The sequence below is a fragment of the Gasterosteus aculeatus genome, chromosome 5 (assembly GCF_964276395.1).
Source record: "Gasterosteus aculeatus chromosome 5, fGasAcu3.hap1.1, whole genome shotgun sequence".
Classification (NCBI taxonomy): Eukaryota; Metazoa; Chordata; class Actinopteri; order Perciformes; family Gasterosteidae; genus Gasterosteus; species Gasterosteus aculeatus.
In genome coordinates, this window is record NC_135692.1 from 9,044,830 (window position 1) to 9,072,062 (window position 27,233).

The window sequence follows — 27,233 nt, forward strand, 5'->3', positions numbered from 1 at the left end:
AGTTTGTCCCAGACGATGTCACTGCCATTCCTGCATCACCTTATAATATACTGAATAGCGGTTTGTGTACTTCAAAATGAAACCAAATGCAGTGGGACGATCTGGTATTAGATATTGCATTTCACTTAATATGCATTGGGACACACTTGATGTTCCTCTAGCATATTATCAGTCCCAATCAGTTTGAATGATCTTTTTCGCAGTTGCCTGCACCAGGAGTTGGAAAGATAAGTTCTTTTTAAGGCAGCGAGCGTCCTCCGTGCACGATCGGTCTGCAGTCTGTCTGCGTGCGTCTGAAGATGAACGACTTGTGTCAGCTGCCGAAGGCGGCGTGGAGGCTGGCGGGCCGCAGAGAGGTATGCAGAGTGACAGTCGCTGGCTCAACAATGCAGCTGTGGCCCGTGCGACGCGCAGCCGCCGCCAAATGGAGTGGAAGAGTAGTCCCATTAAACGCCCGTCTCCCCTCCTGAGAGGGAGGCTAACGGCCTCTCGCTCCCCGGCAGAAAGCGCTGACGCGGTTCTTTTTGTTTCTTCGTTTGACTGAAACGCCTCCTGACCGTCGTGACACCGACGCTTTTCTTCCTCTGGGATTCCGGGGCCGTAAAGTGCTGCTCAGGAGGTGGGTGAATTATAATCATGGCATAAACTGGCGGGAAAAAGGTCTGCGTTAGTCACATTTCGGAGGGCGAGGAAGGAATTTTTCTTTTGTTTGAGCGGTTAATTGGGTTTACACACGCTAAAGCTTTTTCTACTTTTCATCTCTTACACATTACATATCCCGGCAAGCAAATTAATTTAGTCCCGCGAGCCCCTCTGTCGAGCCTCCACGAGGTTTTCCTCACCATCTATTCAAAGCTGCTCGAGTGCCGACTGGACGAGGCGGCGTTGACGCGTCGGCTCTTGATTGACGCGTCACAGATGACACGTGACGGCGTCTCCAGGCACATTAAGCACAGGCTGTTTGTTTGTTTTTGTTTACTGTCGAAAGCTGTCGATTCCTACACGCCTCGTATTCCGGTTACAGTAAAAAAAAATTACGTTTCTCTTTTTTTCCAGAGCGTTAGCCAGGCTCTGACCAATCGGATGCTCCGGGCTGTAGATCCCAACCGGGTGCCGGAGGGGCTGATGATGAAAGCGTGATCAGAAGAAGGCCGTCGCTCCCCGGTGGCGTGCGTGCGTGCGTGCGTGCGTGCGTGCGTGCGTGCGTGCGTGCGTGCGTGTGTGCGTGTGTGCGTGTGTGTGTGTGTGTGTGTGTGTGTGTGTGTGTGTGTGTGCGCGAGCTGCAGCCCACAGCCACTGACGATGAGCCGTGTCAAATCTGACACACGGAAACACACACAAACGGCAACTCTGACTGCCGGTTGTGACGAAAAACCAATTTACCAGGCAAGAAAAATTCTGTTTGTGAATTGTGGGGGTTGCTGTCCTTCATCTGGTTGCTTTAGCTTCTCTTCCGTCACGCGTTGGGAGGGAAGCGGGCTCCCGTTCGGCCTCTGTTAGGACTTGTTGTCACAAATCAGGGATTTCGAGCCGATGAAAGAGTTTATTGTAGTTGAGTAGGCGGAATGCACGAGGAGCATAATGCAGGTGGGAGGCACATTTCTCTCGAACGCAGAAGCTTTGGCATCAAGACGGACGGATGAAGGACTGAGGAACGCTCGAGAACCTTTTTGATCGTCAACGTGCGCCGTGGTGTCGTCTAATGAGGGAACACTCGGGCAGACCTACACGTGTAGCACATAAACCCCCCCCCCCTCACAGAGACCTCTATGCCTGGTAGGGATGCCTCGGGCTTAGTCATGCGTTCCCGTCACTGCACTGCACGTCTGAACGACCCGGTGATCTCATACCCCTGCTCGCCATGTTTTGCTTATTGGGCAGTTAAATCACGAAACGACACCCTGCCTAAATGTCGTGATCAGTAAGTAATGGAAGATGGCAGAACATGGATTGTGTTTTGTAATTGGAATGTATAAGTAAAGTCTACACAACATGAAGAAAACAATCTGATGTCGCTTGGACCCGTTACATTAATTCTCCTTATAATTAACGTAACGGCAGCAGAGCTGTACTGCAGCACGAGAGACGCCGAAAAAAAGCCTCCAGCCCTCAAAAAGAAGATCCCTTCAGATGTTGTATAAAAAGTTGGGGGGAAAAAATGGAGCAGCACAGTGACCGTATGAAGTAGTGTGTCGTGTCAAAGGGGTTGATCGCTACTTGTCCGTTTCACGTTGCTAAGAAACACGCCAGGAAGGAATAATTGAACATGTGCTCTTTGGTGATTTATGCGTTTGTCCAATTACGGGCTGTTTGGACTGATTCAGAAATGAAGCTGAATAAAACTGTACATTTGTTTTTTTTTTAAATTAGAGCCACATTGTTTCTATTGGTTTTGCCTTTACACAGACACGTCCTCACTGTGCACTGAGACGTCCTACTTTATCTTATAAGGTTCATTTGTTGGCCTCGTCCTTCAGGTTGGGATACGATAATCACTGAACATTTAAAGGATTTGAGAGGCTTTCTTTTGGGGGCCGTTAGTCATATCAGAAGCGTTGTGTTTGTCTTGAGTTATTGATTTATTTTTTCATTTGAATGACAAAAGCACACGAAAAAGCCCATTGTGTTAACGGATCAATAATTGTCTTTGCATCTGAGTGAAGTAACTAGGATCTCTGCCATCGTTAATCCTCAAACGGGACAGAATCTATCCAACAGGCTTCAATTGTCCAACATGAAGCCACGTCCTCGACAATAAGGCCTCCCGGCTTCCACTGTGTCCTCGTCTGCCTCCAGCACAGGAAATGAAGGGGTCAGAAATCGGGGGGGTGTTAATGTATGCGGTTTGAAAAATAACACGGCGTGAACGGCATGAGAAGCACAATCTGCATTGTAGTTGAGACCGAGCTTTACTCCAATTTCCTTCACATACTTCACCCGTTTCACGTTCATGAATAATAATTGGGTGGAGGGGAGATATGGCCCGACTCAATTGTCGTGAATGAACTTTCCCTTTTCTATTCCACCAGTTCATTCCAGAAAACCCCACCTAAATTTGATTTGTGATTTTGGAAATAACGCAACGGGACCCCCAACGGCTCGCTTCCCGTAAACGGACTGTGCCAAAGGCGTTGGGTCGGACCCTACAGGCAAATACACAAATATTAATACACGGCCCCATGGCCTCACGGTATTTATCCTAGTGAATGTGTGCAGGGGATTGCGAGTGCGCCGCAGACTCGGAGGCCAACGGAGACGTCCATCTATCATCTGGGCTTCTTTTAAAGCGACGCTCCTTTGGGACCATGTATGCACAGGTTTGTTCAAAAGCATCTCCTCCCATCTCCGCTCTGCCAGCCGCCATTGACAGCTGGGCCCAGCTAACAGCTGCCCCCCTCCCTTCCCTTCCTACCCCCCAAAAGAGTTGCCAGCATGCGTGTTTTTGTAAGTGAGATAATTACTTTGTGAAGCCACGGTGAGTTGGTGGGTGGTCCCCGGTTTACCGCTTTATTTAAAACTATCACTTAATCAGCCAATTATTTGCTGCATGAATTGTTTTGTTTGTAAAACATTGGATACAAACTAAAAAAATAAAAATAATAATAAAACAATATAAAATGTGTATAAAGTAAGTGAATTTTTACCATTAATGATCTTTAACACTAGCAAGTAATGAAACAGTAATATTTGACATTTTTGCCTCAGAAATGATTCTCAAGCGTGTTGTGGAATATTTCAATAAAACTTGTTCGGGAGAACTCATCAGTTGACTAATTAATTAATCGACCTATCTTCTCCAGTTCTCACGGGACAGAATGACTTGTCCGTTCATTACGAATTCTCAAAAACAACAAATACACACACACAAAAAAACAAGACTAATAATGCCGTTAGTGATCATATATTTTCGCCCGGTGGGTGAAGCTTGACTTGAGTCCAGACTTCTGTGATATTCACCTCGGGGACACACGTGACTCCTGGAACCACCCACACACACAGCAGACATGCACGTGGTGGCCGGTGCCGATTACTGCGAGGACGTGAGCTCCTGGCAGGGGTCCATTAAGAGGGCGTTCTCTCCCGGGCAGCCTGCCTCTTTAAAGTTCAGTAATGAAACCAGAGCAGAATTTAACTTTCTTTCATGTTTTTACTTGGTTCGGGGGTTTGATTACATGGTCGCATTCTATTCTGACAACATGATTGATGCCACGTGGGAAAGGGAAATGTAAAAGAATACTATGTTAGTTGGTTTTTAAAGGTGCTTTATTGCATTGACACAGCAAAGCATTCAAATGTAGGTGTCCCCTGGTGAAACAATGATGTATTTCTGAGTATGGGTTCAGGTTGCTGCTAGTATCACCTGTGGTTGACCCACACTGTAAACCCCACTGGCTACCACATGGCTTACAGGCAGTAGCTCATGACTGATGTTGTTTTTGCACTATTTATACCCTGATAGTGTAGCTAGTGACACATTCCATCTCAAGAGGGCAACAACGGCGAGCTATTTTCTTTCGCCGGCGCTGGGGAGGCCCGGATCAGCCTGCTGATGCCGACGGCAGAAGGCCTGACGAAAAAAGGCGGACTCTCCTGTCTGAGGTCGACCTTCAAGCAAGCGAGGGGAAGGACGGGAGGCGCCCTCCCCCCCCCCCCCCCCCCCCCCCCCCTCCACGTGCGCTTCCCACCCATCTCGGCGCCTGTAGGCTGACGGGTTCTTTTTCTGAGCCCGGCGGTGGGGGGGCTGTACTGTTCTTGCCCACTTAATCTCCCTCTATGTGATCGTCAGGTCCACACGTGCGAGAACCCTCTCGTCATGACGCAGGATGTGGTGTTCCTGTTAGGAATACGCTGCCTGGTTTGAACAAGGCCTACAGAACGTAGGTGCCTGTCGCTGGCTCGTTAATACTCTCAACGGAGCCTCGTCGGATTACTCGTGACAATAACATGAGACGTGTATTTGCAATGGGACAACTTCTGAGGAGCATCTTTCAATTATAAATGATATAAGGCATTGGTGCTGAAGTGAAAACTGCATGGATGATTGCCAATATCTATGCGAGGGACTTCATCTTCACGCTCGGCGTTTCCAAATTTCTCTGAAAGCGTGTGGTGCTATGTGCATGTGGGAGGATGCAGCATCTCCACCGCTTGATTGACACGTGCTGCTACGATGGCCCGGGGATCTAACAGACATTTATTGGTGGTCATCAAATCGCCATCAGAGGTCAGCGGCCAGCTAACGCGCTAATTGGGTCTCCGGTTTTCCCGCGCCCCCGTCGGCGCTTTCAATCAAACGTCAATCCGGCCTGACAGCAATCCGGTGGTGGTGCTGAACTGGAAGAGCAAGTAATTTAAGACGTTTTTATCCCGACTCCCACGCTCCCTTATTTCCTTTTACACCGTCTACTCAGATTTATGGTCAGAAATAGCTTCCCTGAAGGTATCATTGCCCTTGTGAGCCACACTGATGGGATCTTTTCTCTGAGGTATTGGCTCTGGAATTAATAGAATCTGGATGAAAAAGGAAAAGCACACAGAGGGTTTTACCTGGAATGATTGACACTGGGTGGTCCTACAGATTCCTCCCTAAAACAAACAACATTCTTCAGAAGCAAATGGTGACGGCCAGAGCCCTTCACGTAGAACCTGTTGGGAGGCCCTATTTCTGAGAGGGAAGACATGAACAGTTCAACTGTCGGTGCTTCACTTTCCCATTTTAATGAAGTCATTTGCAGGCCAAAGGCGCACAGACATCTCCCGTAGAAACCGTCTGCGGCTGAGATGAGAAGAGATGCGGCGCCGCTGATTCACTGCGGACAGTGAAATATCTTCAGGGTGAACGTGAACACGAGGGTGGAGGCGTACGCGGTAATGTGGGACTGAACCAATGCACATTTCATGGGGCAACTGATTCACCTCCGGTCACGTCGTCTCTGCTCCCACGAAACCACCTTTTATAGTTATGCGCATGTAATTCACGCACTTATTTCCCCAGACATGAGTAGAACCGAGGCAGTTGTCAACTATCACTTGAAAATTGGACTGTTGTTTTTATGTTTTTTTATTAGGCCCTCCTGAAGGGCAGAAACTCATTTGCTCAGCACCAAATGTCGTTACGGGGTCGCCCTTTGACATGCCTGAGCCACTCGTCTCTTCCTGGCTTTCTCTCTGGCTCTGTGGCTGGTTGGCGGTACCGTATCGATCCCTTCTGTTCTTGTGCTGCGGTTTTGAAACCATATACTCGCCCTCTGAATGTCTGATGACTCTCTACCTTTTTGGGGGGTGCTGTGTCCATGGACTCCTTGTGGGTTCTCTTGATGTCACCGCTGCTAAATGTGGATGCCATAAATAGAAACTCACATTTGGACTGTCGAGCGGTATTTTCAACCAATATCAGTCAGTTTAGGATTTAGGAAAAAAGTCTCGGCATCGAATTCAGTCTGTAAGTTATATAGAAACAAAAACAGAATTACATTTTTTTTGTGGTTACTTGACGTACTTTTCCCCCAAATCTTTGCTGTATGCATTTGTAGTTGAAACCGACACGTCGCTGTGCGGCCGGTCGCATTGCTGCAGTGCAACAATTATTTGTTTTTGTTGCTACGAGCAGAGACGCAAGTGAAAGCTACATGTGGTCTGCAATCCATTTCAGCAGCAAAGGCCCTCACGGCGAGTCAAATGTTATCCCACACATCTGCAGTGTCTTTGCTCTAGCGCTCATTTAAGTTGGTTTAAGATCATTTCAGACGAGGATTTTTTTTCAAGGAAAGAAACTAAACCGACCCTCCCCCTCCCCTCCCTCCCTCGCCTCCCTCCCCCCGTGGCTTTACTTCCACTTAGAAGCCATGCTAAGCCTATCAACCACTCAGCTGCACTTGATACACAATACCCCCGGGGCAAGTGAGTCCAGCGCGATCTGCCTCTGCCGCTCAGAGATACAAAGTCACTACAAGCCCTCCACGGGCCTCCGGCTAAAGTCTTGTGTGGTCAAGCATTTTAAGGAAATGAACCGAACTGGGACGCGTGCACATGGACACGGAATAAGGGCAAATGGCTTGTTGGTTATTTTCGTGCTTCCCTTGAAGTGTTGAAATCAACCCGTTTGGGCTGCAGTCTGAGGGCCAAGTTGTGTGAGGCAGGCAGAAGTGACGGCGCGGAGGGATGGAGTGGCAGTTACAATTCTGTGTGAAAGCAGCTCCAGGCTGGCGCTGGACCCATTTGATAAGATATGTGGGGATGTTTAGAGGAGTTATCGCAGCCATTTTGGACTCGAGTGTAGAGGGAAATCAGGAATGATTGCTGGATGCAGTTAAGATGATCTGATATGATCAAGCAATTGGTTTTTTGATTTGAATTGATGTACTGGTTTTCCCCTTTTTTTTCATCCAGTCCTCTTCCCCTGGGAACGACTTGTTAGGAATAGGCAACATATTATTGTAATGCTGGAGGTCTTTTCACATCAGGGCGGAAATAAAGGAACCAAAGGCACAAACAGGAAAAATACAACTCTGTGGGATCTGTGGCTGTCACATGACGAAATAAGACCATCTAGTTGTTCAACTTGGCCAGAATTTAGAGATTTTACAGGATTTCTGTATGAAGTAAAACATCCAGACCCTTTTCTACTAATCAAGGGAGGAACACCCCTTTTCTCTGCATTGTAGCTCGATTTGATTGAATTTATTCACCTTGTAACAGATGTTTACTCATGGAACGTTATTACAGTAAATAAAAAATCGCGCGTCCATCAAAGTCGGTCCGGGGGACGGACACAGGAGACGCCGCAGGCATTTTCAATTCAAAGAATTTCTCCACCTCCCCCCGGAGACACCGGCTGATTTCTAAATGCCTCCATCTCAATGCAAATGTGTGCTTCCGCCTAATGTTGATTACGTGTGGCTAGCGGCCGTCTGCAGAACGACCTTCCCTCCTCGTGTCACGACTCTATTTGCCCCCTTTTAAGCTGCCTGTCAAACACTGAACCGCTCTGCTTCCCGAGGCTCTGGTCTATTGGTTTGAAGCGGATCAGGGGGGGTGGGGGGGGGGGGATGCCAATGACGGCCTCGCCGCAGGATTTATGCAAAAACACAAGTCACTCATGTATTCCACAGGCCCGATGATGGGCATGTCCGTGTCATATGTCAGCAACGGAGATGAAAGGCTGTTATTTAGATTAGGGTTAGAATCATCGTTTTTTTTTTTTTTAAATGAATACAAGGCCCCCCGCCGCCTCCTGCTCGGACTGTCAATGCGAGATGCTGCAGAAGCACTTGGCCGAACGGCCAGCAGGTGTAGCAGTGAGGTCTCTACATGGAGAGGATGGAGGAAGCAGCAGTCTGTGGGATTAATCCAACCGTCTCATCAAACCACCCTCCTCTCAGGGGCGATATTTAACACCGCGTTTGACCTTCTCACATCATCATCGTCCAGCTTCGTTTGTTGATACAATGGTATTCGGCAGTCCCGATACTTCCCTCCTCCTCCAGCATCTCTTCGTTTTACCTGCTTTTTTTTTTTTAATGCTCCCCACAAGCTACTTCTGTTCACAGCAGAGACCAAAACCAGAGCGTCGGAGCAGCACGTTCACAACGCGTTAAAGTCAGAGCTTCGCTGTTGTCAGTTCGGTGCCCGCAGGGGGAAAAAATAGTAAAAAAATCATTAATCACTGACGATATGCACTGTCTAACATTGAAGAGAATATGGAAAAGACTTGCAACTGAACTTGAAAAAAATGTGGACTCTCGCCTCTCGGAGAATAAATAGGTTTTTTTCACATTCAGGGGATTTATTTCCCGCTGCACCTGCCTTCGTGACTCGCAGTATTTCATCCCATTATTTTGCCTGACATTTACTAAAACAAACGGGATTAAACGAAAGGGCAGTGAATTATTCCCCCCTATTCATTTGGCTCTCCGTGACTCTGATGAAGGCTGACGCGCTATTTCACTCGCTTCCTCTGAGCAGGTTCGAACCAGAGGGGGAGAGACGGGCCCAAGCTGGTTCAAACTGGGCATCGATCCGGTCACAACGTGTGCCGGTCGTGCCGCGTCGGAGGAAATGACACAACCAAAGCACAAACAAAGCTGTGATTCTGGTATTCGACGATAAAACTGGATTTAAACGTGCCTTCCGCTCCATGTATATCTAGTAATGACAAGCCGAGGAGCTTTTAGGCAGCTGCCGTGGCCCCCCAGGGGACCTGAAGCCGTCTCGCACTGTGACTGATAGAGCCCATGTATACGGCGCATGGTGATACAGACATCACCCCAGCAACGAGTGCAGGGGCATTCATCTGGATTTATAAATAATCTATGGCGGGGCGGGACTGAAACTTTGTTACCATCAACCTTAAGTGGTTTGTGCATCGCCCTGTGCAGCTCGCACCTTGCCAGCCGGGCCCTGACACTTCCCCTTATTGATATCAGTGTGATTTATGGACCCGCGCTCCCCTGGCCGTCCTCAAACTGGAGATGGCCGTGTGATTTATCCCTGTCTGACGCCGCAGGGCGTGTTCTATTTCTCTGCGTCCGTTACTGTGTGGGGATATTTTCCGTAGATCCAGCGGGATTTTGTTTTAATGAGCGGGTTCATTTGCTCCGGTCTCCTCGACTGACTTTTATCTCCATTGAAGGCGGCGCGGTGTATAGAAACAATTGGAGGAAATCAATGGATCGTGGATGACTCATCCGCAATTATATACTGCCGCTTCAAGATAAATATTCTCTAACGCCGCTTCGTCTGGCACCGTTCTCATTCGATTAAAGGTCTGACATTCATGTTTTCCAGACACACCGCCGGATTCGACCGTAATTGCTCTCAGAAACGTGTGCCCCACCCCCCCCCTCGGGGCAGAAGCCCATTTGTCGCTCGCAAACTGTGCCGAGGGATTTTTACTCTCGCAAAGACAATATTGAGCCGTGTTTCTTCCTGCGGTAACTCATTATGACCTTCCAGAAAGGCCCTTTTCTTTAATAACGACCTTTTATCTATCGCGAGAGCTCAGATTTTACTCGCAAGTTTCCCCTCTTCACTCACCCGCGTGAAATATTAAACTTGAGCGGTGGCCACTACAAAATTGAGCCCGCCCTCCCCGTTGAGATGGCACCACTTTCTTTAGCGTCTTAATTTAAAACCTCCCTCGGCTGTAGCGTGTTTTAGGTAATCACGGTAAGAGCGCTCCCATGGGAGACCCTCTGTGCCAGTTCGCCACGCTTGTGTCTGTGTGTGTCTCCCCCTCGGGTGAGTTTTAATTCGGAGGCCAGGGGTAACATGAGATAAATCCCAATGGCCGCCCTACAGCACTGGCCTTTGCCGGGGCGGGCCCCCTTTTAAAAAGATGCTTTATTGATTGTAAATAAGCTTTGTAATTTAATGGAGGGTCACGTCGGGTCTCGGACCCAGAGGGACGCGCCTGCTGCCGAGGGGGGATTTCTTTCATCTTTTCAAAATGTAGATGGGGCTTAGTGATTAAAAGTTTAATTCATTCTACAGGAGGGTCACAGCATGAAGAGACCGCAGATAATCCGTTAATATTCTCCCCTTAATGCCATGACCAAGCAGTTCTTATTTAAGGACTAAAGCCATCGATGGGGTGGAGAGTCTGACGCTTTGGTTCGGTTTCAAAAGGCCTATTTAGACTCATAGGACTGATCATTACATTTATGAATTATTCTACAGCTTTTCCGGCTTGTAGTCGGAATCTAAACGCTCTTATATTTCATCAGAGGAAACAAGTGTGCCGCTCCGGATGAAAGTGTCTCGTCACGGCCGTGGCGCCGCGCCTTTCAGCGCTCTCTGACCAGCTGGAGAAGCAGCGGCGTCGTCACCGCGCCCCAGATGGGTCGCATCCGCCCACGCACGTCACCCTCCCCACCCCCCCTTACCCCACCACCTAGTTAGCTCGCCCCGCTACACGTGCGCGAGCAGATTTATTCGAGGCTGGGATTCAAAGTCCTCCGTGTTTCATCACCGGCCCGCTCAGCTGCCGCGCTCGACTGAGTCATGACTTTTTGGGATTGAGACTCGGCATCGTAATCACGGAACGCCTTCTGGCCTGTGCGCTGACCAGACCAGACATTTTTAAGCCGCTCCCCCGCTCGTATTTAACGCCGAGGTGACGTCCCAGTAGATGATGCACGCGCGGCGAGGTCTGACCCCGCTGTCGCCCGACACCCTGCTGCTGCTGTCGACATCTCGTCATGGGTCGGCTCAGGAGTCGGACTGACGGACGGGTTTCAGACGGACGGAAGGGCCTCCACGTGATACAACCGGGGATGAAAAACCTACTTAGTTGGTAATGACCAGTGTGGAAATGAATCCTGATTAGATTGTAAACAAAATATTGGGCCGATCGCCGGCTTTTGCTGTAACTGATGGTTTTCATCTAAACCTCCGGAAGAGGGATTCATCTAATGGCCGCTGCCGTCACGCCTGCTCTTGGTTCTTCCCACAGCTGATCCGGTTAAAGTTGACTGCGACACCTACGTTTGCGCTACACAGAAAAGATCAGATTATCGGGGGGATTCTTTAAATCTGCCTTTGCGGTCACTGCCACAAACCTCAGTTCATCAAAACGCCAGCTCCAATCGGTGTGCTGGTTCCTCAGCTATGGACCGATTATAAAACACAGCATTTTTGGGCCCTTTGGGGTTCATATAATTCAGGCACATACAGTATCAATTAGAAAAAAAACCTAAATACAAGATGTTTTCAGGGAGCATTTGCCTGACGCATCAGTTAACTCGCTTGCCAAGACAATTTACAGGTGCTGATAAGATGTTAATAATCTACTTCAGCGGAGAATAGCTGCTGCATCGGAGACATCAGAGATCAGACGGCTTTCCTCTCAGACACACTGATTCACATCAGGGCTCATTTCTTATTTATGGGAACCTGTCACAACGGCCGGCTGACACAACACTGCTCGGCGAATGAGGTCAAACAGATTAATATTTGCTGTCAGAGATCCCTCTGTGTCAGAGGAGCAGAGACGTGTTTTTATGAGCTGTGGAATTATTAGCCGCTGTGATACAAAGTGACGCGCGCGCATCAAAAGATGGAACGCCATACAAAACCCCCCGCCGTGACCTCCATTTGATCGGGCCTTGAAGGGCGCAGCGTTTGACCCGGGGAGGGTAATGGCGTCCGCTGCCAGACGTGTCGTCTCACAGTGTTGTTTTGTTCCTACTGATGCAAATTACAAAAATGCACTGCTGTTTTTGTTTTGCCCTTTTTTTTCACGTGTAGCGAACACGCTGCAATTGCATATTAAGTAATTAGTTAAATATGTAAATATTTAACTAATGACTTAATATGCGCATATTTACTTATTTAACTAATACGTAAATATGTGTCTTGCAGCTGCAACACGCAGGAAAGGGCTTCACACGTGCTGCTGCAAGGTGCCAATGCAGCGGCAAAATTGAAGCCGTAAACATCTGAAAAGATGTTCGCTTGTTATAGTGCTTCTCTTTCATTCTTTTTTGTTGTCACTGGAGCCGAACTGGAAACTGAAACAGAACGGAACTCTTACTGTGGAGAACTTCACTCAACAAGAGGACAGACTGACACAAAGCCTGGAAAACAAAAAATACGCGTGAAAGGAATTCTTCACCCACTCGAGTAGCAGTCAAAGGACAAGTTAGTCTTTCTGTGGGAGAAGTTTTACTTCAGGAGCTGTTGGTTGATTTCATAAATAAATCAGTAAAGCAAACAATGGATTTAGTTTCATCCCGCCTGACTATTAACGTCACGTGTTGTCTCGTTGTCATTGCCTTCTCCCCAGTGTCCCCCCTCAGTGTCCCCCCCTTAGCGTCTGTAGTCTTAAGATCCCCAAGCCTTTTAGACCCTCTCCCAAGGTCAGGGGGGGATTGGGAAAACATTAGTTAAGCAGGGTGGGGAGGGGGGGGATTTTTGAGAGCTTTTCCATGTCCTCCTCTGAGTTTTTTTTTCTTCTTTTAATTGTTTGGGTCCAAAGCCGGCTTCTCAGCTGGAGTTTGTCTGTGGGGCTCTGCTGAGTCACTCCCACCTAATGGGGAACATCTGCTGCCATGCTTTTTACTACTCACAGCAGAGATGTGCGTTCCTGCATGAGGTCGGGAACGGGGGGGGTTATTGGGACAGAACAAGCTGCAGGCAAGAAATGAAGACCATGTTATTGTTCAAGGTGTGCTTCTCTGTCAGCGCTGCGGCGCCTTTTGTTTCCGAAACATTGTCCTTGGTACTCGTATGATACTTTTTTAATATTATTTTAATTGGATGCGGCTTTGACCTGCAGAAACGACAACACGCATTTCTTTCCTCACTTTATTGGCGTGTTTTTGCCGTCTATACGTATTCACCACTAGCAGCCAATGTGATGTCACAATCTGTCGTTGTCCGGGTTCATTCACAAAATATTTCCTGATTTAGCTGACAGTGCACTGTTATTGAAACGAGGGCTATTCAAGTATTTGTACTGTGAAATTTGATTTCCGAAAATTATTTATGAAAAAATAATATGCTTTCTACAGCTCAACGTATTCCTCTTGTTCCAATACTTTCATTTAGACATTTAGAAAGTGTAAACCCATGTTCAGCACGGTCGAATCGACACAACAATTTTCAGCCAATACGCAACACGATGCAATTACATTGATACCTATTCCGATTCCATTCTATATTAAAGATCTATTACAAATGCATACATAATATATTCATACTGTATAGGATGTGGTAGTGAAAGCACCACCGATATCTGGGACACGATGCCCTCAGCTGCTGAATTCAATTGTTAACAACGTCCGTTCTCTCAGCAATAATCATGTTTGTTTTTTTTGTCCCTTCTTTCGTCCCAACAGATTTTTCTGTAGTCTGGTCCAGGTCATCTGCTGCAGTCATGTTTAGGAACAGCTTGAAGATGTTGCTGACGGGAGGGAAGGGAAACCGCAAGAGTCGCAGCAGCGGTGAGTTCTGTCCTTGGACGCCGCCACGCCACCCGGTCGTCACCCGATCAGCACACGGGACGCGTTCGCCGCTTCTGTGGGGCTGTTTTAGGAAACCGGGACACGCAGCTCGGCGGTGGAAATGTATTCTGGTTCTCTAAAGAGCAATCTGTGACCGCTTTTCTGCCCAAAATAGATAAATAGATTTGTATTATTTCCGCTCTGCATGGCAGTGGTTGCTTTCCGGATTTGTCGCCCAGCTGAATCAAACCGTCTTCGCAGTCAGTGGCTCGGTAGCACCTGCTTCATGTGGAGGCTGGTTTCCCTCCTGCATCCAACATATAGGGACCCGACTGTTTAACGATCGCCCGCCTTCGCTGTACCATCAACGCCGCGATAAAAGCACAGTCTTAATCTCCTCGCAAAGAAAACTCCTGCAGCTGTTTCACAATAAAAGCTTCCCGGCAGACCAACTGCTTTTTTGCAGGTCGGGTGAACCTCAAGTTTTTCCAAGGTTGATTTAGAACACGGTTTTGAGACGCTTAAATGTGGAATTGAATTTGATCTCATCTGGCATTGAAAAGGGGATTTAATTCGGTAAAGAAACAAATAAATAATTGTGTGGCGTTTATAGACCAACCTGCATGTCCCCTTTCCTCCAGTCAGGTGAAATAACGCGGTAGCCATGTCACTCAGAACCGCTTGTCCTACACGTGCATAACCACCCCCATAAGCCCTCGGTCAGGGCGCCAGGGCCCCGAATGGGTCTGATACTCCGAGCCAAAAGCAACGGATTCTTCATTTTGTTTCATTGCTGTTGCTCTTCTCGAATCTAATGAGTTTCGGGATGGATGCCAAGACGGTGGAACAACCACCACTCTCATAACTGTCTCCCCAAAATAGGGTCTTTATTGTGAGGAAACTCTAAAGTCTGAGGGCTTTCATCCAGCCACCCACTCAATTTACACTGACGAAATAATTTGGTAAAGCTAGAAATACACCACACAATCTTATGAGCGTGTATGAAATGAGTATTTTTTTGCAATGATTTTGGAGGGTTTTGGCTGTAAATCAGCTTATTTGATGAAATTGCACTTTCTTCTGGGTTTGTATCCTTATGGTTGAAATGCACTTATTGGAAGTGTCTTTGGATAAAAGCGTCAGCTAAATGACGTGTAATGTAATGCAGAGGGTTCAACATAGATCCAGCTGATTGGGCAATTACTATGTAAATTTCATGTTTTAAAAAAGTTATTTTACCAGTTATCGTTTACAATATTTAAGAAAGCAGTATGGCAGAGGTTTAGAGTATGAGATGCTTGATAGCTTTCCAAATATCTAGTTTGTGATGTGGAGCGGTGTATAATTCATTTCTTTTTAGACTTCAGGAGGCCAGATTGAATTACAGGCCAACAACAAAACATCTCATTTGACATTTAATCCCTGGTTGTTATCGATCATACACAAATTAAAAAGCTTTTTACCTTCTCGTGGAGCACAGCTGATTTACAATGCTTTTGTTATCTATCAACTGGCTGCTCTAAAGTCCTTGAAGCCGGTGCAGTTCTGTAATTGCCCGTGAGATCCAATTTGTTCTCACAGCTTCTTTATAAAAATCACAGAGAAACTGAAATTGCTCCCGATTTTATTTTATTTTATCCAGCAGTAATCAAAACCCACCGGTAATTCACATGGATTCATTCACTCACATGCTGAGTGACGTGCTTCCAGTCAAGGCTGAGGTGAACTAAACCTGCTTCCTACTATGTGTGCGCTGCAGAGGAGGCCGAGCGGCAGTGACTGGAGAACCCTGCGGGGTTTGGATATCTGCTGCCGTCACTTTGCAGGGAAGTCACTCCTGTGCTGATCTTCCAATCTGAAACATCTGTATCCTGCAGTTCGTAGAACACAGATCCAGCCCGAATAGAAGAAACACACATTCCACTTTAAACCTTTTATTTAAAGACACAATATACACATAAACGTTTGATCTCAGCTCCGCTCTACCAGGACATTTGTGGGACTGAAGCGACCCTGACTTATCAGCTCATGACAGACAGGGGGCGCTAGTAAGCTGCATCCTGCTGCTGCTGCTGCTGCTGATGGAAGGAGCACTCAGAAATGGGACTTTGGTTCAAGTGCGAGATCGCCAGATAAGCCGAGCGTCCTCTGCGCGTTTGATGCGGCATGAAGTGAGCGTCCGGCTTCAGGGTCCTCGAGATCTGCAGGAGGGGAGGAGGGGGGAGGGAGTGGGGGGGGGATACACCCTCTAATCTGCAGACAACAGACAAGCCAGCTGTCCCTTGATCTGCACCACAGACGCCATGCGTCAGCCCAAAGTTACTAAGCTGACGAATGGCGTTTTTTTTAATTGAATGACACAGATTAGCTGCTCCGATTGCGACGATGCCGTGTAAATCGCTATTGTGAACAGGTCGTTCTCTCTCTTGATGCATGTTGGGCCGACTGTTTTGTCTTCACACTGATCATTTCTATTGATATAATAGTGTAATATAATAGCACAATATGTGGCTGATTCTCGGCTTTGTCCTTTTGTGAAACACACTCGCACCTGTAGCTCGAAAGACATACGAGCTTCATTGTTGCCTTTCTAGCTCTTTTTCCAAATCGAGCAGAAGCATCAATCGCAGCGGAGTGACTGCTGACTGGATGGACAGTTAAACCCACCCATCAAATGTCAGAGTCACATTTATTTTACTGCACCTTTTTCCCTGTTTTATTTATCACCGGGAAACACCGCCTCGCCCGTTTTGTCCTCCGACGCTATTTGGGCGACGCCGCCATTCCTCTCACTCTGCCGTTTTTTAATCAGACGCCTTCCCCAACCCGAGGTGGATGTTGAATTGAGAGCACGCGTGAATAATCTCACACCCTGAGATTCAGGCTGTTGAAATAAAAATGAGAAACGTCTCGCGGTAACAGCAGGGGTCCTGCCTCTGCGGTCCCTGAGCGCACTTTCAACAGTGTGTATATTTAAGGCTTACTTTGTGACCTTCTTCAGCATTTGCCAGGAGCGGTTTGAGCCAAAGTGAAGGAGGAGCTCTCCGATGTGACACTGTGCCTTTTCCAGCTTGACAATTGAGCAGACCGCAGGCGCTTATTTTTTTTTTGCAGCGTAATAGTGGGTCTAGACTTGAAACAAAGTACACAGACTGACACTGCAATTACAGTTATGACATTGGCTGATTGGAAAATGAGAAATGGGGTTGAAAGGTTGGCTTGTCTGGTCCGGGGAGCTGCTGCGTGACTAATAAGCTCTGAGAGAAAGAGAGCGATGGGCCTCAGGCTGACAGTTGTGCAGACAGCACGGTGCTCGCGCACATCCGTAGGCGCTCACGCCGGGAGGTGAAATACTTTCGGACTAACAAGACCTCCTCACCTGAAAAGAGAGTGTCGGCAAACTGTGCAGATTATTTCGGCTCCTGGTGTTGAATTCACCTTGTTTGAAAGAGGATCATTGATGATCTGGACCACAACAGGAACGTGTCTAATAAATAGTTGCAAACTGACAATGCCGATACAACTTTTGCGCAATGCTCATTTCACGTATATATGTTCAGTTCATATATCTACTGTCACGTAGCGAGCGATTTCTCTGAAGAGGACCAGGCCTTCCTTTTCAGTTTTTAGTTCAAATCCTGGCTTTTTACACCAGTCCAATCGAATAGGCGGGAAAGCACACAGTTTAATTCAATTGGACCAGGGATAGGTATTAACGCAACCATTGTTTAAGTCCATAATATGTTTTATTCACTCCTAGCCATCACCGTGTGAGAGGATTGCAAGATGCAGGGTGCTACAATCTCACTTGAAAGACCCAAACTCGCTCCATGCGGATTGTTATTAGAAGCATCCACTAACAAAATGGAGCAGCTAACATCACACGTATTTTTCATTTTCCCTTAAAAGGCATGCCATCAAATATTCAGATCTAGGCAGCGCTTTGATTTCCCCTCAGACGGACGCGGAGCCAGTCTGACAGGCAGCAGGTGCTTGACAGCAATCAAATCGGTCCCCCCTTATCGCGGCGCTCTAATTGATGGCTCGCTTCCCACAGAGGTGGAAAATAAATCTAATTAGAGATCATCGGATCAGCAAACATGCTGCGAGCACTGAGGCACGAGGAGTGACACAACAGTCAGACCCGATGCAGAGTAATTACTGTAAATCTTTAAGAAACCGCAGATAAGCACACGTGCACTGGGGGAGTGAAGCTTTCCTCACAAGTGTTACTTTGAGATGACCAGCGATGAGACGAGGAGGTTATGTTGGTTTGTTAGTTTGTCGGTCAGCAGGATTGCCAATGGTGGGGGCCAACAAAGAAGCCATTAAATTATGCATCATCTTCCACTTATGGAAACGACCTTGGCGAGGGGCTACGGCCCCTCTCGTCTTATTTATCTGTTCCCTTCATATGGCGAGCGTCGGTCCGACTGAGTGAATCGCCCCTGCTGCCTCCTGCTATTTTTAAAATGAATTAAAAAATATGATCAAATTGTCGGTTACAAGGGGAAATGTTGAATATGCTCAAAACCTTTTCTAGTTTTGGAATTAACTGGATTGCATTGTTTAATGAAATTAATGTGTATTTCAGTTATTTAAACACTAAAGAATTGCTATCTTTTGGCAATTTTTCAAAAAACAATCAGCCCGAGGTTGAAATAGCTTTTAGGTTCCTTGTCTGTGTAAAATGTAATATCAAACAACCTCTCTGTAGACCAAAAATCAACAGTTATATCCAGATTTGAACCTGTTATTGAGTTCATCTTTGCTTATGTATTCATGGCTGATTTCATCTGTTCGCTCCTCAGTGTGCTGTAGGAATCTAACGAATGCAACGCGGGGACATGTATATGCAGATGTTGTCCATTTACATATATATTGCTAAGACTTGCATACAAAGCAAGCCTTGGAATATCCGGAGAACATCAGTGACTGTGCATAGAAATGAATCATTCCGCCTATCGGATGGATGTATGAGGCTACAAGAGCAGCAGCAGCTTAATGGGAGCTGATTCTGGCTGATCTCCACACAGCGACAGATTGGTACCTACTGCTCCACAGAATGTCCTCTTCCTTCCGGTATTAATGAACCCGGGAGAGGAAAAAAAAAAAAAAATGAATGGAGGGATTTCAGTTGACCAGGTTTTGCAAACCCTGCAGAGGGATATAATATTTAATCCTTCATCTTCCCCATTCAATACGGATTTCAATGTTTATCGTCACCCAGAGAGGAATCTTTGCTTTAAAAAAAATGTCATTCAACAATTGTATATACATAGTTGCAGGTACATTTTTTATTTTTTTTTATTTGTTCGCAGCTCAGGTTTGTTTGCATCCTTCGTATGTGTGGATTCCCCTGCAATCTCCTTTATCTCCGCACAGCGCGTCGGAAATCTCTGCATGTCTTAATGCCCTTTTTAAATGTAAACACAGGCCGTAGAGCGCAGAGCGCAGACGATGCATCAGTGAATCAATACAGTGCACAGCTGTCGAGAGGAGCTGTGACCTTTTGGTTACTAAGGACAGCAGCCTGTTGTCCGCAACTTCTCTGAGCTGCGGTGCAACGTGCCACTTGGCTGTCTCCTCTCCGCTGTTGACATTCATTTCTGGAGTGCTTTTGTGCGTTGGTGACTAAGCAACCAGCACCGGCAACTGCCTGAGCAAAGTTGTGCGGTGTATGCGGCGGTATTATCTGTTTTCCTGTCCGTCTCTCCTCCCCAAAGGATCGTCTCCTCCTTTTCCCGTTTGCCTCAAAACGTCTTGTCTTTTATTTCAAATAATTTTAGACAACCTCGAGCGGGTGCTGCGGGTGACGGTTCCTCTGGTGCTGACGTGCAGCACCACAAGTAGGGAGACCTCAGCACTTCCCCTTTTTGCCCGTGGCCTCCTCGTCCTAAAAAAACAACGGGAGCAACGGGAGAAGTTGCCCCTCACGCCGGGTCACAGAACATATAACGAGTGTCGACCAGGTTGGGGGGGGGGCGCGGCTCTCTCTCGGAAGCCGCCGACCTCGTCAGCGGACTCTTGGGCCTCAGTCACCTTGTAACCACGGCAACGACTCTGTGGCAGAATGAAAGTGCGATAGAGGTCAAAGCCCATTCGGGGGGCGGGGCACGCGGAGAGACAGCTTGACCCAAGTGACCGCGGTGGCGCGCTCCCATCTCGTGTGGGTGGCCCTCAGAGGGGGTGTTATTATGGTTCAGCAGGGGGGGGGGCAGTAGAAGCGCCTACCGCCCTCGTCATCTGCCTTTAGTGGAATGCTCTGAGTGCTGCAAGGTCGAGAATGTGACGGCCTGAAAAAGCCCCTTCAATTCCATTCGGAGTCATATTTAAGGCTGAAATAAACACGATCATAAAGCGAAAGTTACTTCACGGGGTTGGGGTCACGTTATTATGCTTTAAGTTGATAGACGGCAATGAAATCAAGGAACAACAACGCTCCTGTGAAGCCGACTCACCGCTGCAATCCTCAAAAGCCAAATGCAGCACGTGTTTACGCTCCGTTTATGGTGGCTAGCGTAGCTTACATGTGCTAACGCTAGTGAAAGATGTGTTCATGTTTTGTTTTTTTACTGAGAAACGTAACATTATAGGAACATTTACCTCTTTCCATCCTCTTTTGGTTAATGCTGATCTCCATTTCAGAGCGGGCCGACCTCTGCTGTCTGTGTGGACATCGGCATCGACGGTCTCGGCCTGGTGAAGCCTGCGGGGGACCACGTGTTGTGCGCGTGTTTCTGTCCGTCCGTCTAGCTACTGTCGGACTACTGGCCACAATGCTGCTCGTTTACTCACTATTCATGACATTTTTTTTATTTTTTATTAACTTGTTTTCTACGGTCATTAACCGGTGACTCATCAATCCTAATTAATCCGCCGCAGGGAGCGTGATCAACAACTGCTTTTGTAGCTCGAGGGATTTCTGCATAAGATAAACAAGCCTTCGCTCGTCTGCAGGCGACACAAGAAGTGGCAGCCTTAGTTACCGGATACGATCCTCCACAAACAAACACGTCATGGGATTATCACGGCCATCTTGACCGTAAAGCAGCGAGGGAGGACACAAGATTCACCTCTTCTTAGTTTGGCTGTACTTTTTTTAGTCATCCCTCAGATTCTGAAGGACTGAGTTTTATTCTTTTCTCAATTCTTTTTTTAAAAAGTTGTTCTCATTTTAGTCTCTTACTATTTCATATTTTGTCATAATTCTTATTAAGAAAATCAACACCGTGGCGTTAATTTGTCACCTGTCCTCATGCAGTCCATGCAGGAAAGCTTTAAATGCCCATTTAATGTAAATAAAGCGGAGTACGGCGCTTACTCCGCTCTGTTACTTGTCCTCAACAGATCCCAGTGGAGCACATCCTCTTGTGAATTGCAGTAGCCACAGCACACTCACTCTGATGTGCGAGTGATGGCGTGAATCATGCCTCGGTTTGTCCCCCCCGCCCCCCCCCCCCGCCCAGCAGTTCTGCAGTGATTGCCGCCACAAAACCTGCGCCAAGGGCCCGATGCATTTCTAAAATGGGCCCGGTGCGCGTCAGACTCGACCCTTTCTGCTCTCAGGCCGCCCACAGCGGGCAGTCCTCGAATGCTCCCCCCCGAGTAATTCGCCTCGTTTTGTCCCCAGCGCGCTGGCATTTAAAATGGAGGCGAGGGCTTCTTTTTAGTGGAGAGCGACCTGCCCCCCCACCCCCCTCACCCCCGGGGGAGTGCGGAGTGGGCAGCGCGATGCGTGGGCAAAACCGCCGTGACCTCTCCTCTCTCGCTTTCTCACACACGCCAACGGCGGGACGTCTCACTCCCGTCCCGACGGGTCCTCGCGCCTCTGGCTCTGCTTGCTGTCCTGCTTTCTCTCTCTCTGTGTGGCCTTTACCCTCCTCTTCCTCATTTCCTGTCGGCGTGTTCGCCTCAGTGGTCGCTCGCGCTGGCTGCAGGCAGGAAGTCGGTCGTCTCAATGTGCCGCAGCGCTTCCATCCGACCATTTCCACTGGATCTCAACCCGTTGCTTGTTATGTTGATGTTGACAGCTGGATTAAAGGGGAGGCGTGACTGACGTTCAACAGTCAGTGTTACTGTAACTGTGTCCTAGCCGAGCAGAGATAACGTCTTTTTAATGGAAAGCGACAGGCCTTGAACTTGTCATCACAATTTCAATAGTTAAGTCCAGAAAACGTCAGAAAGTCACAAATATAATCCTCTTCAAATGTCCCGTCCTGTCCAGCTTGCTGTTAAGTTTTGTAAAAGAATAAAATAAATGCCAAACAATATCTGCATGTAGAATACTGGTGTCTAAATGTTACTACTACTACTAATAATATAAGTATTTTATTTTAATAATCAAAAGACAATATCACACAATGAAATTTGAGGAACCTTCACAGTGGCATGTTCAGGTTTTACTCCCTTCTGGCTTGTAGCCCCGTGGAGTTTTCTATATTATATAAGATAGATATATATATAGATATTGGAGCTCTAAAGATGTTGCCCGTGGCGACGTAGTAGCCCACATCCTTCTAGAAGGCCATGCAGATTTGAAGCCCCCTCTTCTGTAGGACTAAAATAGTGACTTCTCACTTCTCCCTCGTAAAAGTCATTAAAAAGTTCGGCCTGAATATTTTCTGATAAATCTTCAGCACAAAGCGGAGCATTTAGCAGCTAACGATCCAGTTATTTCCCCCGGGAATTGGTGACGACCAAAAGCAGAGGAGAAAAGAGATGGAAGATTGTACTTGGAGGAATGCTGACGTTGTTGATCTCGATGTATAAATCGATAACGCCTTCTGAACACCTTCCCCGCGTAAACCTTGTGTTCAAAGCTTATTTCCATCACCCCTAAAAGGCAAGAATTAGCTAAATCCACATGATGTTTTGCCCTTTTTTCCTGTTTTTGGGCGTCGCCCTCTTTCAAACTGCAGTTTTAACAGAAGACCAAATTAGAACGAGGTGAGAGATAAATGGCGGTCGGAGATCACTGGCTTTGAAAGAGTTAAGTAATTCTGTCCTGGCTGCAAGAAGAGAGAGAGGAGGAGGAAGAGAGCGAGTGTGTGTGTGTGTGTGTGTGTGTGTGTGGTGACACCTGCCGCTCGCCCTCCCTCCCTGCTCACATTGAGGAGAGCTCTCAGGCTGTCTGGGTCATTCTTTTCCTCTCTCTCCCTCTCTTCCCTTCCTCTCCCTCCCTCTCTCTTTCATCACGTTTTTCTTTTTATTGCCCCCCCCCCGGTTGTTTTCTTTTCACCCTCTCTCCAACGATCTCAGCCTTTTGTTCAGGACTCCCCCCTCACTATGGTGCAGGATTTTTATTGCCCGGGCAGACGAGACGCTCGACTGACAAAGGTGAGCCGGATGAATCCGGGCGGGAGGACGGGGGGAGGACGGGGGGAGGCAGATGTGGGAATCTCTGAATGGGAACGTGGGTAGTGGTGGAAGCCGGCTTTGGGAAGAGCTGCAATTCATCAGCTGTTCTCCAGATTCATTTTGCACATTTATTCCCACAAGTCTGAGCGGCCGTGTCAATGTGCATTCTCCTTAAAAAGGCGAAAGCTTTTAAGTAGATCCGCGTTGAGTGTCTCTATTTTTCTCTGGTTTGTTTGCTCTGCTGTGCTCAGTGTCACCTTCACCCAGGTAGCCGTGAGCTCTCGCAGGAATCCGGTGTCTAGGTGGTGACACGTGTGCCACACCTTTAAGCATGGACACCGTGTGTGTGTGTGTGTGTGTGTGTGTGTGTGTGTGTGTGTGTGTGTGTGCGCATAGAGAGCAGCAGTGAGGTCATAGATTTCCATTTAGGAGACGCGATGGTGTGAGACTAAAGCAAAAGACAAACTGTGATCCACTGTGTTCTTCACATCAGTCGCTCATTTTGTCTTTGAGTTTATTAATAACGACAAATATCGCTTGTTCTTGCTGATTGGATTCTACAAAAAATTGGCTCATAATTCTCTTCATCTGACATGAGGCTGTAAGACTGTATTCATTTTGTGTTTTAAATATGTCAACTTTGAATTGTATTAATAACTATATTTATGATTAAATTCTGCAACGCGAACGCGCAACGCATTTTCTGCTCATCCCCTAAAAACTGCTTCTCAAAAGTTCATTTTATTAAGGTTGTCGGCAATTAATTTGTCACAACCCTAGTTTCACTTTCTTGTTCTTTCAGTCTGAGATGTCAACCTTCATTTTGTTTTCTTCTTCCCTTAAACTGGGATCTTCTTTTCTTAGTCTAGCTTTCATTGTGACATTGTACACATTGAGTTAATTGCTGAGATGTTGGAGGAAACCAACACCTCTAAAAATAAGTCCGAAGGTGCAAATATATTCAGTCTTTGCTTTTGTGATTTTGATCGCCCGGAAGCCTAATGAGCCCATTAACACATTCCATTAAAAGTGAAAACCATCATTCTTCTGAGGTTAGACGTTGTATTCCGTCACACTGTGTGTGTGTTTAGTTGTGCGGTTGTGGTGACGTGAGCGAGATCGGCTCTCCTGCTGCTATTATACTCATTTTGCTTCCTCTGTCGCTGTTGTTCCTTCTCTCTCCCCCTCACTCTGTCATCACTTCACTTACTGTAACTCTCTCTCTCTCCCGCCCACTCAGATATTTCTGGAGAACAAAAGGAAGGAGGGAGCTGAAACAGTAGAGGGGGGGGAGGCTTAATGTATCAGCCTTACGTAGGCTAATGAGTCTTCACCGCACTTGCCTCCCCCATCTCATCCACATCATCTCATGACCAAACCTCGCTCCTTCCTTTCGGGATCTCCCACCTCCAGAGTCCCTCTCCGTCTTCTCCTCTAATCCTCCTCCGCCGCCTTCGTCTCTTCATCTCGTCGATCCTTATTCGCTCCAACGGTTTCATCACAGCATCACAGCCTCCTGTTGCATCCGTACCACTGTTCCCGGTTTCTTTTCATTCCTCCTGGAGTGGTTTCTTTTCAGACACCCCCACCCTCCCCATCTTCCTTCCACCGCTCCATCATCCATTTATTCTCATTATTACAGGTGCTAACAACTTGGCATACCTTGATCTATCTTATTTTCCAACCTCAATCCATCCCATCATCCATCTTTTCTCCTCCGCTAGACCCCCAAATCCGCTCTGCAGCAAAACCGCCATCGGAATTGTGCATTTGGGGCGTTAGAAATGTTAAATAACACCATGGTGGCCCATTTAAATGTGTGATGCCATGCAGCACTTGTTTGCCACCGCTCTTTCAGCGGCGCCCTGTCGTTCGTTGCCAGTCGGGGGGCGGTGAAACCGGGCTTTCGTGGCGCCTCTTGATGTGCGCGGGCTCATTTAGCCCATGCTAGCCGAGCGTTACTAAGGTCGCCTCACGCCGCGTGACAAACGCAGCTGAACACCAGGTTGCGCAAGCGAGCGGCGCCGTCGGCCAGCGCGGCGAGAGCTGCATTTTGGGAGGTACGCGGCAGTCAGCCACGCACGCCAAGACCCGCGGCGTGCGCGCCACGGGCTGACCGGCGCCAGCTGTGTGTCACCAACGGTCCGGGGCGGCCATGTTTTACACTCTTGATTGGCTGTAACTCCTGCTGACACTCACTGGAAGGCAGAACTGGGTTTCTCAGGCCTCCGGATGATTTCATGTGCTCGGACAGGTCCGCTTCCCGGTGCCACACGCACACACGTGTGCACGGCTGGCAGGGGCTTCCCCTCTGGAGCTTCAGCCATCGGTTGACTTGACGGAAAACCAATCTAACGCAGGATCGATAATTGATTTGTCGGACGGTGCTCATCGGTTTCAGCTGCGCGAATGCAATGCGGTTTGAACGTGAAACGTTTTGGTATCTTTTGTATTTAAATCCTTGATCTACCTTAAAAAAAGAATCACCAAACTCACATGTAAATTTGTGTCTCAAGGATTAAGCAACCACAGAAATGAATGAATCAATCAACGGACCAAGTGACAGAAATTTGCGCAACAAATTATAAATTCTGTGCAAGTAATATGAGGATATATTAGGATACGTTGTTGCGTGTTTTGGTGCTAATTGTTCCCCCTCAGAGTGTTCTGTCTTTTTAGACTGTAAAAAGCAGCACATGGACTCATGATGTCGCACCTTTCTAGCTCAAAGAGCTGCGAGCCACAGGTCGGCGTTCACGCATCCGCTCATCGGACTGGACGAGCTGAAGCTGTTCAGGAAAGTACGTAACCACGAGGCCCACAGCAGAATAAAGTGCTGAAGGCTACACATGAAAAATTGATGTGAGACCTCCACAATGGATCTGTGAAAAACAATACTCTCCCTCACTGTTTCCTCCTCTCACACACACAGACACACACTGACCCATATCCTGGAGATTGTGACATTGTTTGCAACACCTATATTTGGTTTAAAGTTCTTTCTGTACAAACTAGGAAGGAATTAAATTCCAAACTATATTCTCATTTTGTCAACTCAACAAAAATCCTTGCATGTATAATTCTGCTGGTTCAGTTAGATGGAATATCATTTAGAGGATAAGGTTGGGACATATAAGGCTATCCTGGATATATAGATATACTCTACATATATATATATATATACTCCTTGTATCAAAGGCTGTGGCTGTCATGTTAACGATGAAAGGGATCCAGCCGCGCCATGTAGCCTACTTTCTGCCCCTCGCCGTGTGTAAGTGCTGCTGTGGCACTGCAGACTCTACAATTCCCCATTCTGTTTTATATTTAATGTCTATTTCATTATTCAGGCCTTCTTGTTTGGAGTTGTAGACTCATCTTCATTGCAATTGAGACGGTATAATCTGTGTGTGTTTGTGCAAATTTTTTTATCCCCCAAATAAGTGACGATGACATTAAGAGCTGAGTGAATTACAACAATAAGAATAACACAAGACGTCCAGCAGCGAGCACGGTCTCATGTCGCCTTCCCGCTGTCCTCCACGCTTCATCACTATAGACCTCCATCTCTTCCTCCATCCCTCCCTAAATGTTGAAAAAAAGAAAAAGAAACTTGTCTCCATCGCCGCTGGTTCCCTTTGTTGTCAACACCCCTTTTAACCGTTGTGTTTTTGTGCTCGCGGCTATTTCGGAGGCACTGTGCGCTTTTTAAAAAAATCTGTTGTTTGTTTGTCATTTAAGCTGCTGGTTCCACAAAGAGAGGTTCGCCCTGCGGCCCGGATAAAAGGGTGCCGAATATTGAATCCATATATAAATAGATAATCGAGTGATCGCACTCTGTTATTTTGTAGAATCTTTTGTGTTTGTTATTCTCTTTCGACCCCCCCCCAGCCCCTCTTTAGAAGTATTTTGCCGCACTAGCACGCCGTACCC

At 47.3% G+C, this 27,233-nt stretch overlaps 1 protein-coding gene across 5 annotated transcripts in view; it reads left to right on the forward strand.

Moving 5' to 3' along the window:
* Nucleotides 1-27,233, forward strand: part of tanc2b (tetratricopeptide repeat, ankyrin repeat and coiled-coil containing 2b) — a 106,103-nt gene that overhangs the window by 12,758 nt on the left and 66,112 nt on the right. For 3 of the 5 annotated variants that reach the window (XM_078103168.1, XM_078103171.1, XM_078103172.1), the window contains exon 2: nt 13,839-13,943. In XM_078103168.1, coding sequence (XP_077959294.1) covers nt 13,877-13,943 — 67 coding nt within the window. In that variant the 5' untranslated portion in view covers nt 13,839-13,876. Of the gene's footprint in view, nt 1-13,838; nt 13,944-23,024; nt 23,283-27,233 lie in introns of those variants that run through there. The other 2 variants (XM_078103173.1, XM_078103174.1) reach the window with 2 other exon arrangements.